The 16,168-nt window shown below is 41.4% G+C and overlaps 1 protein-coding gene across 6 annotated transcripts in view; it reads left to right on the top strand.

The window, feature by feature from the left end:
* Nucleotides 1-946: 946 nt before the first annotated feature.
* Nucleotides 947-16,168, top strand: part of Hnrnpd (heterogeneous nuclear ribonucleoprotein D) — a 24,264-nt gene continuing 9,042 nt past the window's right edge. The window contains exons 1-5 of one of the 6 annotated variants that reach the window (XR_008217564.1): nt 948-1,561; nt 3,396-3,452; nt 13,744-13,912; nt 14,801-14,962; nt 16,039-16,168. The exon at nt 16,039-16,168 is cut by the window's right edge and continues 2 nt beyond it. Coding sequence is in view for 4 of the 6 variants with exons in the window: in XM_052735450.1 (XP_052591410.1) it covers nt 1,323-1,561; nt 3,396-3,452; nt 13,744-13,912; nt 14,801-14,962; nt 16,039-16,168 (757 nt within the window). In the remaining 2 variants the exon portion in view is untranslated. Of the gene's footprint in view, nt 1,562-3,395; nt 3,453-13,743; nt 13,913-14,800; nt 14,963-16,038 lie in introns of all 6 variants that reach the window. The other 5 variants (XM_052735450.1, XR_008217563.1, XM_052735448.1 and 2 more) reach the window with 5 other exon arrangements.

Raw genomic sequence — 16,168 nt, 5'->3', positions numbered from 1 at the left:
TATATAGAAATCCCATCTTCTTCTAAGAGTCTTGGAAGGAGCTGTAAAGCCCAACACCTGAATAGGAATTCTAAGAGGTTTCTAATTTTTAAATCCTGAATCACAAGCCTAACGGTGTTTCATTTTTCTTTTTATAAAATCGCCACCTCAGCACCACAAACTCAGAACCCTCGTAAAGATGATTCATGACATTTATATATCCTATTTAATACAAGGACTGGAACTCATTAAAAATACGAACCCTGGCGTCGACTTTTAGCACACTTCCCAACCCCTAGTCGGTTCAAAGCACCGTGGCCGGCTTTAGGCTCTTCTAGTAACGGAAGTAAAGCCTTAAGAGCTGGAAAGTCATTCTGAGAAAACGGAGCCTCGGCCGTCAGCGGCCTTCGCCAGCAGCCGGCGCCGCGGCGGAACCTCAATGTCACCCGGAGCAGGAGGGGACGGCGGGCGGAGGAGCGCGGCGACCAGCGCACACGCGTGGCCACCGCCCCACGCAGGCCACCGGGGCCGGAGCCGCCGACTCCTAGGGCAGCCCGGGCCACGCCGCCGCGGGGGAGGACGAACCACACCCCTCCACCCGGACCGCTCGCTGAAGCTGCTGCCGCCGCCAGCCAGCCAGCCAGCCGCAGCCGGGGAGGAGCGAGGGACTCCAGGAATCCGCGGAAGGGCGGGGCCAAGGGAAGGGGAGGTCTCTCTAGCCGCCGCCTCGAACCAGCGCTCCTTGTTCTCGATGGTACCCGCGCGACCCTCCCCGGCGCGCCACTTCCGGTTCCCTTTAAAGGCCCGCGCCGCGCGCCGGAGGAGCGTGAGACCAAGTATAAAAGGGAAGGGGAGGGCGGGACGCGCGCGCGCGGGCGTGTGTGTGTGTGTGTGTGTGTTGGGGGGGGAGGAGGGGGGTTTGAGGGGTGGGGGGTGGGGACTGGCGGTGGAAGGGGCGGAGGAGGCGCAAAGGGCGCGCTCCGGAGTCACGTGACCGGGACGCGCCGTTCTTCCGTCGGCCATTTTAGGTGGTCCGCGGCGGCGCCATTAAAGCGAAGGAGGAGGCGAGAGTGGCCGCCGCTGCTTTACTTATTCTTTTTTTCAGCGCGGCCGGGGAGAGTGCGAGTGCGCGCTGCGCGAGAGTGGGAGGCGAGGGGGGCAGGCCGGGGAGAGGCGCAGGAGCCCTTGCAGCCACGCGCGCGCCTGGCCTTGTGTGTGTGTGCCTCGCGAGGTAGAGCGGGCGCGCGGCGGCGGCGGCGGCGGCGGGGATTACTTTGCTGCTAGTTTCGGTTCGCGGCAGCGGCGGGTGTCGTCTCGGCGGCGGCGGCGGCGGCAGTAGCACGATGTCGGAGGAGCAGTTCGGAGGGGACGGGGCGGCGGCGGCGGCGGCAACGGCGGCGGTAGGCGGCTCGGCGGGCGAGCAGGAGGGAGCCATGGTGGCGGCGGCGCAGGGGGCAGCGGCGGCGGCGGCGGGGAGCGGCGGCGGCGGCGGCGGCGGCTCGGCGGCCGGAGGCACCGAGGGAGGCAGCGCCGAGGCCGAGGGGGCGAAGATCGACGCTAGTAAGAACGAGGAGGATGAAGGGTGAGTAAGGGGCGGCCCCGGGCAGCCGCTCGCCAGGCCCCCTCCCCCTCCCCGCCATTAGGCCTCGCTCCCGCGCCTGCCCGCCCGCCCGCCCGCAGGCCCGAGTGCAGTCGCCTGCTCGGCCGCCCCTCTTGTACCTCGGGCTCCCCGGGGCCTGCATTTCCTCCTTCCCTGCCTGCTCGCCCCCTCCCCCATCACACACGTTTCCACCTTTAGCCGTCACCATGCTACTCCGCGGCCCGCCCTCTTTCCTCCCTCGCCATGGGTCTCCTCCCACCGACTTAGCCGCCAGGATTTTTTCCCGCCTGACGGAGCTAACCGCCCCCTCCCCCCCAATCTCTCCCGGATTTCTAACCTCTTAGGCTTAAAAATGCAAACGCACAGAAATGCTTTTTACTAGGGTTTCCAGGGTTTGTTGGGTGCTTCTTCACCACCCCGAGACGGTGCGATTATTTATATGCTCTTGCTTTCAGGAAGGTGTAGGCTGTCCACCTCTCTTTCTCCCGCGTCGGCTTCAGGCCAGTGGTTTTTAGCATTTTAAATAAGTTTCGCCATAGGACTCGTTCGTTCTGTCCACTTTACGCTGTCACTACGGCACGTTCATAATAGGCCCTGCATTTGTGCAATAGACAGACTGGGCCTGCATTTGTGCTATAGACAGATGCCCCCGGTCTCCTGCTGGCGCGTTGGTCTGGCTCCTTGGGCTCCGTTTAAGTCCTTCCTGGTCGATGGGGCCTGCACTTGACTGGAGCTCTTCTACCTCCTGCCTGCGGTTGCCCCTCCCCCACTCTGCCAAGTTACTCTCCCTGTGCACCCTTTTCGCGCCCTCAGATGCTGGGTTGCCTATTTGTACAGATTGTAATCTTTCCTTACTTATTCTGTGCAGCTTAAAATTTTCTCTTCCCGCCTTTTCAGTGCCCAGGAGCCTGTTTTGGTTTCTTCTCAGTCTCGCCCTCTTACTATTGTTGAAAGAAGCCCACTCGCCCTTTAAAATACAATAAATTCTGTGTTGTTCAATGGGTTAATTTTTCAGGATTTTTTTCAAAGCTACTTTGATTCCTCTAGTTGAAATAACTTTTATATTGCCACCAAAAGCTGCTTTTAGTATGTTAAAATGCAGTCTTTGGGAGCTGAGTATCATACAGGAGGTTAGAATGGTGGGTTCGATCTGGGTCCTTAGATTTTCATGTTCCCATTACAGATTGCTGATCTTGAGTTACCGTTTCGATACTTTTTATAATGGGGCTGTGCGTATGCAATTTTTTTTTTTTTTAACTTTAAGAAGGAAAAAGTTTTGGTTGGAAGTAAAAAAAAAGTCATTTAAACCTGGTATTAGAAAAACGTGATTTCCATTAGTGGTTAAAAATATAAGATTTGTAGGGATGTTGGGGCAACAGAGAAGTACTTGGAATATAGTTTTAAAATCTCAGTTAAGATTGACACTCGAGTCAGCTACTGGTTGTCCTGGCATTAGTGGGGAGTTGGGGTGGGAGGGGAAGTGAATTTAATAAAATAGAACTAATCTTGAGCAATAATGTGGCTTAGTTTTAGAAAGAAATAACTGTTAAATGTTTGAAGAATTCAGTTTTTTAACATTTTGGGTTTTGCTTTCTGAATTCTGTTCTTTGGACAGAGGCACCAAAATGGTTAATTGTGTAACTGGGGCAGGCTTTTTATTACTCCCCCCGAGTTTTGAAGTTACAAAGTAGCTTGCTGTCTTTGTAGTTATTTTTTGTTGAACTGACTTATAAATGAATTAGTTTTTAACCCTAACAATGTCAAAAACTAAAACTAGAATTTTGATTGGTTGCTGTACCGGTTGTTAATTCCCTAGCCATTCAAACTCCTCCCCACGACACACTGAAGCAGCGACGGCACAGCGGGAAGAATGGTAAAACTTTTACATTTTATTTCTGTCTTATAAAGATTTCAGTAGTCATAACATGCAGAGGCTCTGTAATTTAGCTGCCCATTGAGTCCCAGGAGATTTTTAGACATTAATACGGTAGGATGAGTCTTGTGCCTGGGATATAAAGCCTAAAGCCTTTCTAGATATCCTAAGTAATCTGTGGGCAAAATTGATGCCATTGCGTGGTATATGGTTTGTGGTAATGCATGATGTAATGAATGACAATTTGGCCAACATAAACTAAATGTAATTAGTAATTTTTCTTTTAAATATGGGCAAGCAGAAAAGTTACTGTACTTTCATTTAGTTTTTATTAGGTTGAAATATTTTTGTTTAAAATTCTAAGCTTAATGCTAAATATAAAGGTTACTTGATAAAAATAATTGTGTGTTGAAATGTCTTGCATGTTATACTGAAGTATTCTGTCAAGTAGACAGTTCTTTAAGTATTACTGTGCTTTATGCAAAGTCCTATTTCTCTTCACCAACAGCATAAACACTTAAAGCATTGTGTATGTACTACTCATAGGTGGGCTAAATGTGGCTTCCCACTACAGCTCTTACCAGATTTTTATTTTCAGTGTGATTGGCTGGAATGTTAATTACAGTTGGTTGACATGTGCTCACATTTGCATGACTTCCCTTTGGAGGCTGGTAGGTTGAGTATTCTTTTTCTCCCAATTCTCCCTCCTAAAATGTCAGTCTCTGCTGTTAGGGTCATATTGTAATTTTCCTGGGCCGTGTCTCACTGTTGGAGGCTAAAAAGCCATACACTGCCTTATGTCTGTCTGTATAGACCACATCCATTACTTTAGAAATGTTTAAATTTTATATGGGGTTTATTTTTTAACTATTCTCATCTACTGGTATTTGTCCAGTTTTAAGTTGGAGGTAAAGTAGACTAACAAAGACTGGGGTCTGAGTGCGACATAGTAAATGATAATGTTTGGATGAACCTTATTTTGGTGCCTGCTGGGCAGTTAGTTAACTAGGTAATAATGTCAAATTAAAATTAAACTGTAACTGTATTTGACTTCCGTTTGAACCTTAGGTAATTGTAAATTGTTTGTGGTAAGTTGAATTGACTATGTGTTAGATTTGAAGGTCATTGTCTCACTGTTAAAGAGTATCTTTGCCCCTTTGTTCAGTAGCAAATACTTAAGAGCTTTCTGGGGTCATCTTGTGGAGGAAGTTTGATAACTTCTGTCAGTGTTACAGAACATTTCAGGTGATGGCCAGTTCTCCACTGGCAGACTTTGTGGAGTAGTAGGTTTTACAAAAGCAGTTCTTCATTTGGAAGGCATTCTTACCCTCCAACACTTGTTTTGGAGACAGTCTTGCTGTGTTGCCCAGGCTTTGGAGGTTCATTCTTCAGCCTCCCAAGTCTCTTGGACTAGAAGTGTGTTGTTAGCACTATGTGGCCAGGTTCCCCTCCTTCTCTTTTCTTTCTCTAACTTGATTTGATGATTGTCCATTTATCCAACTCCATTTTGTTGCAGATGCTAAACTTTCTGAACAAAACAATGAAGATGCTTAAACATACTTTTTTGGTGTCCATGTGTGTACACCCTGTGTTTCTGTCTTCCTCACCAGTTTAGTAAGACAGTCTCCATAGTGAAGATGAGACTGGTTAGTAGACTAAAAATCACGGAAGTTAATTTCTTAAACACTTCTGTGCGTAGTTCTGTTACAATGAGGTTTTTGTCCTGAAGTGCTGTTTTTGAGGCGAGGTCTACCTGCTTAGGCTGGCCTTTACCTAATATTCATATCTCCATCTCAAGTGTTGGGGGCTGTAGGTAGATGCCATTGTTCCTGCTTTTCCTCCTAAAATATTTTTAAAGATGAATTTGTTATTTGACATGGTTATTTTTATTTTATTTTTTTGCATTTGAAAATGAATAGTTATTTTTAGAAGAGCATCCTTGTTTCAAGATAATGGGGCTTGGCAACAGTGATTCATTACAATAGTAAAATGGCTACCTGAGTTCACCTTTAAAATTGGTTTTGATGTTAGATTTGTTTTTCTGTATGTCAGTGCTATGTGAAGATCAAAGGACACTGGTGAGAGTCCTTATTCTGTGATGTGGGTCCTGGGGATTGAACTCTGGTCTCAGGCACAGCAGCAAGTGCCTTCTTTACCTGTGGAGCCATCTTGCTGGCCACTTTAATGTCTACAACTTTGAGACCCCTATTATTTTTTTATAGTATAAATTTCTCATTTTGCTTTGCATTGTGTAATCACTCTGCAATGTTTCAGTTCTTTGGGGTAGATAGTGTCTGGTGAAATGTGCATGCCATGTCGTAAGCTATGGGGACAAGTTTCAAAATATAAAGAATATTGGAAACCTAGACTACTGTAGACACTTTTACCAGATTAGATACATTAAATCATCCCGCATCCCAACCCCCGCCTCCAGAATGTGGTTGAGTGGGAAGCAGAAGAGTTCCATTGAGTTGTCAGTATAAGACTGTCCAGGGCAGTGTCAGAGTTGGTCCTGTAATCGTTAGTGTGCAAGGTCAAGTGTGTTCTTTTTAGAGATGGTTAGTTCTCTCCTGTTTGAGAAGGGGCTCACACATGTTTCTGTTTAAAATATTGGAGAATATATTAGAAACCCCAATGTTTCTGGGACAATTTGAACATTGCTTTGAAAAACAGTACTTTTAGAGGGTTCTCATGCCAAATTTATTGGCCTTTAGATTTAGTAAGATTGGGTTTACAGGCCTAGACTGTCAGTTGATGGGTCTCCACGTTTACTTCCTTTGGAACCTTTGCAGGGGTAAAATCATAGAAACTGAAGCTCCAGATTTAGGGGGAGGAGCATTCAGTGTTTTCTCTGTCCATATGATGGAGATGGAACCCAGGGCCTTGTACACATGTGGGCAGATGGTCTGTTCCTAAGCCATACTCCCATCTAGAAGTACTAGGTTCCAGTTGTCATCTGTTAAGAGAAATGTGGAATATATAGTCCTAGGATTAAACTGGATTATCATTTAAAATTTCAGTACTTTGTTTTCAAGACAGGATCTCGCTTTTTTAGCCCAGGCTGGTCTAGAAATTACAAGAATCCTCATACTCGGCCTCCCAGGATCTGAGATAATAAGCATGACATGTACCTCTTGACAAATGCTTATTTTTGAGACAACACCTTAAACTTGGACAAGTTCTTGAGCTTAAGTGACACTTTATATAAATACATACATACATATATATATATGTATATATATATAGTCTCAGTAATTTAGCCTGGGTAGTCTGAGGTATGAAAGACATCTCATGTATATCTATAGTTTGGTAGATATACGTATGTATGTACCTCAGAGTCCATTTTGCTATGACCTAAGGCCACCAGGAAAGCTAACTAATCATCTTTAGCTTTGGGTGATGTTAGAAGCCATGCCTGAGAACATAAAACAATGACTTTCCTATTTAACTTATGGCTGTATGCTTTGAATGTGCATGTTAACAAATTGAGTGATACAGAACCGGTTAGTTTGATTTCACTGTAGTTGTGCTTCAGTATTCTAGTAGATAGGACACTAAACTGGATGCAGGAAGCCTGGGATTTGTTTCTGTTACTTCCAACAGTGTGGTCTCAGGTAATAAAACACGTTTATACTTGGTTCTCTGATCTATTTGCTGGAAACAATGTTCGCCGTAGGAAGACTGACTTGACTACACAGCCTACTTTCATGTCTGTGTGTATTTATCCATTGCTCTAATAGTTGCTACTGCCAGTGATTTACTCCTGTGGAGTAAAGGTAAGCATATTTTAGTTTCTGGACTGTTAAAATAGTATGTTCATGTCTATGTACTTGAGAGTATTTTAGGGTGGGGGAAGACTTCATACTGGTGTATTTGTCCAGTAGTCATAGTGATAGCTTGAAGTATTGGATTCTAGACTCAAATACTTACATTTGGCCAACAAAATGAATGAATGAATGAATGAGCAAATAAATAAATAAATGGGTCAGGAAACCCACCTTCTATCTCCACTGTAGTCTTAAGAGGCAGGGGAAAGTGTCAGCAAACACAGTGAAAAAGGCGACCAGTAAACACATGTCTTGGAAATGAGTTAGGCTTTTCATTGCATTAAAAAGAATGTGATTCTGAAAGATGGGTGGGGTTGGAGATTTGCTTGGTGACAGAACATTTACCTACAGTCCTGGGTTAAGAAAAGGAAACATCCATTTCTGTTTAGTTAGTGTTATCTAAATCGACCTAATAGAAAACTGAATAGGTAGTGATCTCAGTTAACCCAAACCTTAACCTTTAGGTTAAGGAGACACCAGTCTTTAACTTCTAGGTAAGGGGAAGTTTACTTTCTAAGGTTGGAGTTTATTTAGAACTTTGAACAGCATGATAGAAATACTGGGTTAAGCATTTAAGGTTTATTTTTAAAAGCTGTCATGTTTAATTTAGATGTTATACCTGCCTTCCTTTCTTCCTTTTACTTTATATTTTTGACACAGGATCTTACTATGTAGCCTTTGCTGGCATGGAACTCCCATAGATCCACCTGCCTCTGCCTCCTGATTGCTAGGAAGATGTTTTCAGTCTAGTTATCTTTTTTATGGTGGTTGATTTGTGGTTCTTTTGGAGTAATGAGATTTAATGTAAAAGAGTTTAAAATCTTCCTTTGAAATGTTTGCTTTTTTTGTGTGTTAGTCTTGAATAATAGGATCCTTTTTCACACTTAGCTTTAAAATATAATAGAAAATGTAGGGAGGAAATGTCTGTTTAATAATGGGCAGATAATACTTGCATGTAGGTTTTACTGAATAAAGTTTTCTTGGCTGGCTAACTTTAATACAGTTTTAAATAGTTAAAAAGTAGTTCTCAAATGCCGTAAACCACATGAGATAATAAGTCTTGTTACTGTTAAATATGTCAGGGTGTTTTCAAGGGTAGTTTATATAGATTGTAAAGTTACTCTCTACCAAGTGGTAGTTAGTTCCCAAGTGTTAAAAATAATTTCTAAAGAAAATGCTCTTTAATACATACTGGTAAGATTTTGTTAGCGTTTATCATGGTAGTATTTCAAAAGTTGAGCTTTAATGATAGACTACCAGAAGAATAATGTAAATAAGTGTGCTTGAATAACATTACTATAAAGGGTGCCAGTGAATGGGGCAGTTATGGTTGAAAAATATATCAAGCTAACACTTGGTATGAGTCTTTTATGTAAGATAATGAATTGTTGGAGGGGTTTAAATATTGTTTTACCTCAAAAGTGGGAGCAAAAGACTTGATAGGGAAAGCATCTTTAAATAAAATATTTATTGAGTTTGGAGTGTTAAACTAGACTAGTGATCTCCATGGTCCAGGGAAAATCAGCTTTATGTACTGGGGAGAGGATGAGGGTGTTTTTTATTTATTTATATTTTAGATAGTCAAACAATAGCTCAGGTTATTGATCCTTCTGCCTCAGTTTCCTAAGTGTTAGAATTATAGTCATGGACCACCATACCCTGGTAATTGGGATTAGTAAGGCATTTTCTGTCAGGTATCAAGTGCTTGTAAGGTATTGCCTTTTATGCTTTTAATTACTTTAAAAAATACTGGCATATATGTAGGGTAGAGCCGAGTTACTGAGAGGACTTAGAAGCTACATGTATAACAGGATCCAAGTCAGGTGGTCACTACTACCTGTAACTCCAACTCCGGGGCACCTGCAGTCACATGCGTAGAACACACAGACACACTTTTGGTGTTTTTGTTTTTTGAGGAGGGACTTCTCTATGTAGCTTTGGAGCCTGTTCTGGAACTCACTCTGTAGACCAGGCTGGCCTCGAACTCAGACATCTGCCTGCCTCTTCATGCCCGAGTATTGGGATTAAAGGCGTGCCTCACCACTTCCTGGCTCACAATTTTTCTTAAAGGAAAGTTGACATAATTTTCAGGCTGTGTTTCTTATTCTGGGTATTTAAATATTTTATAGGGTATTTTAGAACTTCACACTTGAACATAGATGATCTTATGTAAACTTTTATCATGTTTTTTCCCCTTTAGTGTTAGAATTTATGAAGCCTCTCCATTTGAAAAGGAAAGCAAGTTAATGAAAAAGTTTTAAGTTGCTTTTAGATTATGTTTTGCCTCTAAAAATAACTTTTCATTGAAGAATTAAAATACATTCTTTTATATTAACGCAGTTTTAATTACTGACTGCAGATAACATTTAAACATTATCACTCTAACCTCTTTTGGGCTGTGTAGTTAGTTAGTAGGTGGCAGAACTAGCACATAAAACCAGGCAGCTGGCCCGCTCGCTCACCTTGAGTACAAAGCACTAATGTCCCCCACCCAGCAGTCTGAATTTCTACGGGACCAGCCCTGCAGAGCTGAGAAGGAAGCAGTTGGGGAGTCAGTCGTCTATACTAAGTGTGTAACTGTGCTTGACACTGGCTTTGCTGTCAGTAGCTGTGAAAGCACTTCCATTATTCTGTAACTGTAAATAGACTGCTGCATTTCCTTTGGGCCACTGAAACACTTGGTTTATAAGTAGGATTAAGAAATGAAACTTTGTCAGTCAGCTCTGGGGAGGCTGAGGCAGGAAAATGACTATAAGTTTGAGGTCAGATAGGATTACGTGAGACCTCTTAAAAAAATGGAGTAGGGGGTACAGATGACCTTTGTAGATTAAGTTCTTTAATTGGGATTATTGGTTCGCTTACAGCTAAGGATCACATTTTAAATTTAGATGACAGCATTCGGAGTCAATTTGTTGCTACTTGAACCTAGACTATAACAGGAGGCCCCAATTTTCAAGACTCCCTCAAAGTGTCAAGTACTCTTGCTTAGAAACTTCCAAGTTCTTTCGCCTTACTGCAAGGTGTTTACATCTCTGCAGGAGTTAATAGCAGCTTGAGAAAAACCTTTCGTGTCAGGCTCCTTATTGGACAGACAGTAGGTATAAAGTAGTCCAAATTAGTGTTAATCTCAAGCCATCTCAGAATTAGAGGAAGTTAGACTAGTGTTCTAGAGAGCTTCCAATAGGTGCCTATTTGTCCATAAAGGTTAGCAGAAATTCTTCCACTAGGCTGCATACTATAGCATTAAACCATGTGCCTACAGAATAAAAATGGGGTGGACTTCATACTTCCTATTTAGTAAAGATAGAATACAGTGTTGTGTTTGTTGTAATGTATTGGGTTTTCTAGCTATCCGTTCAGCTTTTCTTAAAGCAGAAAAAAATCCCAGGTGCTTTTGTGCTACCAGAATACTAATACCTTTGTCATAAGGAGTTGTAGTTCACAGAAGATTTGGAAAACTTGACACCTGGCCCCTTTACTTACAGCATGGAAGGGAGATATTCATTATAGAACAAGTAATTGCTTGTTGGCATGAATTGCTGGCAAAAGTGAAAGAAAATGTGTTCTAAAAGCTAAGCAAGTGAGATGCACCTGATGTACTAGTTAAGTAGCTTATTTCAGAGAAAATGAACATACTACGGTAGCTTAGTAGAGATGGCAGACCCTAGGCTGTTAACATTGTGGCTGCTGTGTTGAAGGTGGCACAGCTGGGGTTTGTAGAAGACTATTGTTCCTGGAAGCCAATTGTGGCAGCTCCGCTAGAGGTGGAGGCTGGAGAATTGCCACCAATTTGAAGCCAACTTGAGTTGTAGTGTAAGACCTCGTCACAAATAGTCTTAAAACATTTCATTTAAAATAATTGGAGGTTAAAAACAAACAGTTGGAGGATTAGGGAGGGCAAGCAATACTTGGAGAAAACTAATACTATGTAATGTATTAAAGTTTAAAAAAAAGTTAAAGTTGACCAGAATATTTAATATCTGGATAAAGGGGATTTGTTTATAGAAGAGTGTTCACAGTGAACATTTTTAGCTCTGGTAAGGGTACGGAGGGGTTTTGTTTGATTTTACGTTCGAACTTCCTTTGGGTCAGTTGATGAGTTGGTATGCATATCTAATATTTCAGAAAATTAATTTCCTATCAAAAACAATTATGTGACTCAAAAATAGTAGATGCCTCATTCTGTGTGTCATTTTTTTCCCCAAGAGGTTTATTTATTTATTTAATGTGTACTGGTGTTTTGCGTGTATATACTCTGTGTGAGGGTGTCGGATCCCCTGGAACTGGAGTTACAGACAGTTGTGAGCTGCCAGGTGGGTGCTGGGAATTCAACCCTGGAAGGACAGCCCATGCTAAGCCATCTCTCCAGCCCTCTATGTGTTATTTTTATTAGGAAGTATATGTAACAATTTTAAATTGAGGACATTTTCCCTATACATTGCTTTCATGAAATAAAAGCAAGTTCTGTCTTGATACTTGGTTAATGGACTAGACAGAATTTTCTTGTTCAGGTTTATCCTATACAATGTCTTTTATTATACCTTTAGTTTGGTTAGACTGAAATAATTCTAAATTCATTTATTCATGGGGAAATTCTGTAATCACAGAAATGGTTACTAGTTAGTTAAATCTAGCTGAATTTGTTTGTGTTCTAGGACTTAATAATGGATATCTAAGCAAGAGGCCATTGCTTTGTAGTCAATATCCTTGTCTTTAAAAACTAGCATGTGCCTCACCTTGAAAGGTGAATGTTGGTAATGAAATTTTCATTTATGAAAGTAGTATTCTGGACCTGTAGGTTAAAAAAAAAAATACGGTGTGTATAGCAGTGGTTATTTAAATAAGAGATATATATTAGGAGTTGGCACTATTCAATTGAAAGAAATGTGTGCTGAGAAATTTTTAATTTTCCATGAAATTGGCAGTAAACAGACATTTAAAATGTACATAATGGGTTTTGGTTATATTCATTTGATTATAACATTACTAAAGGGTTATAAGTCTTACTTCAGGACTTGACACTTTGAGAGAGTCTTGAAAATTGGGGCCTGCTCTGTTATATTCTAGGTTTAAAACCTAACTTTAAATGGAAAGAGTTCAATGTCACCTAAAGTAAAGTTTATTTGTACTAAAAGTTAGCTTTGTTAGCATTAATTTAAACAAACTTGTGGTAAGAATTGATCAGTAACAACACTTCAGTAAAACGGACGCCTTAGAGGTGAAGATACAAATGAACATCTTACTGCCAGCATGGGCTGTAGTGGCAGTCTATTAAAAGCCTACGAAGTGGAGATGAGATGTTTTAATGTCTTTGCAGCACTGAAAGCTGGTACCTTATCTTCCCCATCCCTTCTCATGACCCCACACCCCCATAACCCCAGTTATGAAGATGAAACAATCTTGAGCAAGCATGGTTCTATCTCTGAAGTAAAAAGTTTTAGCCTTTTAGGACTAATTTTAACAATTTACTATGACTGTTTTTGACTCGTAAAGGGTAAAAAGTACCGGTTTGCTTTTATAATTACTGCTATTAACTTACTGGGAAAACAAGCAGATGTAGAAAGGACCACAACTGCTGCCAGGACTGCTTTTTGGCATTTTGCTATTATGTTGAGACTAATTTGGTCTTCTATATGATCTTTTTTTTTTTTTTTTTTTTTTTTTTGGTTTTTCGAGACAGGGTTTCTCTGTGTAGCTTTGCGCCTTTTCCTGGAACTCACTTGGTAGCCCAGGCTGGCCTCGAACTCACAGAGATCCGCCTGGCTCTGCCTCCCGAGTGCTGGGATTAAAGGCGTGCGCCACCACCGCCCGGCCTATATGATCTTTTCTTGGGTGTATTCCACTTACCATTTTACAGGCCTAAGCGGTTCATAACTTGCTGGCTGAGGCTCTACTGTAGGTAATCATCTAAGTTAGTGAGCTGTGATTTGGTGGGCAATTCTTTCTCTGTGCTGTTTATATGATTACTTTGGTCCTTTTTAAGGACTCTTAGAAGTGAAAAAAGTTAGTTCAGTTTGGAGGACTTAGCATTTTTCCATTGTATGTGCTATGAATTCTGCAGATGGGAGAACTATTAAAAGTAGAAAAGGAGTCTCAGCATAGACAGCATGCTGGGGGCTGCCACGCTGGAGACTGCACAATAGCCCTTGACATGGTTAATGAAGATTTGTTAGAATCTAGAAGCTAAGATTTTACCTTTTACAAAACTGCAATACTTTTACTTGGCATGCGTACGTATGTATGTAAATACCAGCAATTTGCTTGCTCAGTATTGTGGTTGATCAGAAGGAGCAGTGCTAAGTGGGACTTTAAACAGTAGGGTTTTTTGATATGTGCTGTGTAGGAAGAATAACATTTTATTGTACTAAATAAATGTTTGAAAAACATGTTTCTAATGTGAGTAAATGTAAAGCAAGGTTTAAATTTCTTTCTTAGCATTTTAATACTGCTTTTTGTCTTTACAGGAAAATGTTTATAGGAGGCCTTAGCTGGGACACTACAAAGAAAGATCTGAAGGACTACTTTTCCAAATTTGGTGAAGTTGTAGACTGCACTCTGAAGTTAGATCCTATCACAGGGCGATCAAGGGGTTTTGGCTTTGTGCTATTTAAAGAGTCGGAGAGTGTAGATAAGGTAGTGTGTTATATATTCTGATTAATGAAACGTGGAGAGTTTGATAGAGTAAACTTGTGTTACTTGTGGGTTCCTTTTCGTAAGAAAGAAGAGACACATTTCTTACATCTTTCTGTTGTTTGAAACAAGGTTCCATATGTCTTAGGCTGGCCTCAAGCTGCATACATAGCTGAGGATTACCTTGAACCTCCTGCCTCTTCCAAGTGCTGGGACAGCAGAGGTGCATTAACACACCCTGTTTTTTGAAGGGAGAAGCAGATTTAGAAATTATTTACTGAGTACTTTCCATGTGCCAGCCTTTCTAAATTAAAAGTAACTTTAAAAACAACTGAGGCTTGGCTGAGTGATAGTTTGTGCTTAGTAAGTACATGGTCTATGTTCAGTCTCTGCAGGCTTTTCCAAGAGGGTAGAGGGGGATTTTAAAAGTCTAATTAAAAAGATAAAGTATGACAAGTTGGCAGAAAGTGCCTATTTTACATTTTTGTTAGACAGGCAGTTTGTCTCACTTATCCCTGAGTCTATGAATAGAGTAGTTCCCTCAGACAAGCAAATGTCTACACGACAATTAACTTTTAATTCAGTCATTGTTTTGGTTCTGCACTGAGGGGAAGTAGCAACCATTGTTGATGTTGTTATCAGTTAAAGGTGATGGTTGCCTAGTAGTCAGTTCAACTGGTGTGGTACTCCCCCCATCATTCTTAGTGACTTTTGTACTTGGGCACTAGTCTATAGTAGCTGATGTCATATCACTCCATGGCTTGACAGTTAGTCTTAAACCAGTTGACGTAATGTTGGCATTAGGTACATTGTGTAATGATTTCTTAAGTAATTTATTTCTGAACATCAGTTAAGTTTTACATATTAAAGTGAAAAACTTCATTTCCTTAGGTCATGGATCAGAAAGAACATAAATTGAATGGGAAAGTCATTGATCCTAAAAGGGCCAAAGCCATGAAAACAAAAGAGCCCGTCAAAAAAATTTTTGTTGGTGGCCTTTCTCCAGATACACCTGAAGAGAAAATAAGAGAGTACTTTGGTGGTTTTGGTGAGGTATGTGTGTTTTGATCCAGTTTATGTCAAAATTAGTGTGTGATTGCACATTAAGTGGACTTGGCAAGTATGTATTTCAGAGTTGCAAAATTTTTTGGTAATAAGGATATTGATAGGAGCAGATCTGAAGATTAGGTAGTTTTTATTTGTTGAGCATGTGCATATGTAAAGTACTAGACACGGAGATGAAATAGTCAGACCTCCCCGCCCCCAAAAGAAGGGTCTTGTTAGGTAACCCATGCTCTCCTTGAACTTTTTCTTTGTTATTCTTCAACTCCTGAACTTAAGTCACCTTCCTGCCTTTGTCCCACATAGATTATAGGAATGACTGGCTGTTCAGTATGTTTAACTCAAAATTGAGAAGGAAGAAAAGTATAGGCAGCATGAGAAGGAAGTCAAGATTGAGTTGCCTAAAATATTGAAGGAAACATTTAAGAATAGGAACGTAATAAGAACAGAGTAGTGTAATAGCAGACTATAGACTTAGTGAAATAGTGAGCTACCAGTTCCTCTCATGAATTCATAATTAAAGCTAAGCTGAGATGTTTGTGGCCTTGGTCTCCAAGGACAGCATGCTGACATCTCTTACTTGATTGAAATAAGAATACATGCTATTGTGTTAGGACTAAAAATGGAATGTCTAATACTCAAATATTATACACAAAAATCTGGGTATATAGATTTTCTTTTGTGATTGTAGGAGCAAGCAAAAATGGAGTGGCTACTGCCCACCTGTGTAGCAGCAGCCACCGTATTCTCCACTGGAGAACACGGTGGCTGCTGCTAGTGTGCAGTGCTGTTCCTACATCACCACTTTGTTCTCAAATGTAGAGTCTCTCTTGCTTCTTTTAAAATTACTATTGTCTCATTTTGTTCTTGTGGGGCTCTGGGTTTGTGAGTTAGGTAGAAATACTGATAAACCACTGAAGATTAGAAAAATGGGGAGACAGCAGAGTGGGCTTGAATGACATGTGTTTTCTTTGTGCTATCCCCCACCCTCACCTCCACTGTGTAATTTGTAATTAGTGACAACAGAGCACAAACTAGAACGCTCAGTCTTTGTTTTCTGCTGTCAGGTTGAATCCATAGAGCTCCCCATGGACAACAAGACCAATAAGAGGCGTGGATTCTGTTTTATTACCTTTAAGGAAGAGGAACCAGTGAAGAAGATAATGGAAAAGAAATACCACAATGTTGGTCTTAGTA

The sequence above is a fragment of the Peromyscus californicus genome, unplaced genomic scaffold, assembly GCF_007827085.1.
Source record: "Peromyscus californicus insignis strain IS unplaced genomic scaffold, ASM782708v3 Scaffold_13__1_contigs__length_99412109, whole genome shotgun sequence".
Taxonomy (NCBI): Eukaryota; Metazoa; Chordata; class Mammalia; order Rodentia; family Cricetidae; genus Peromyscus; species Peromyscus californicus.
This window is presented reverse-complemented; position numbering and strand designations above follow the sequence as displayed.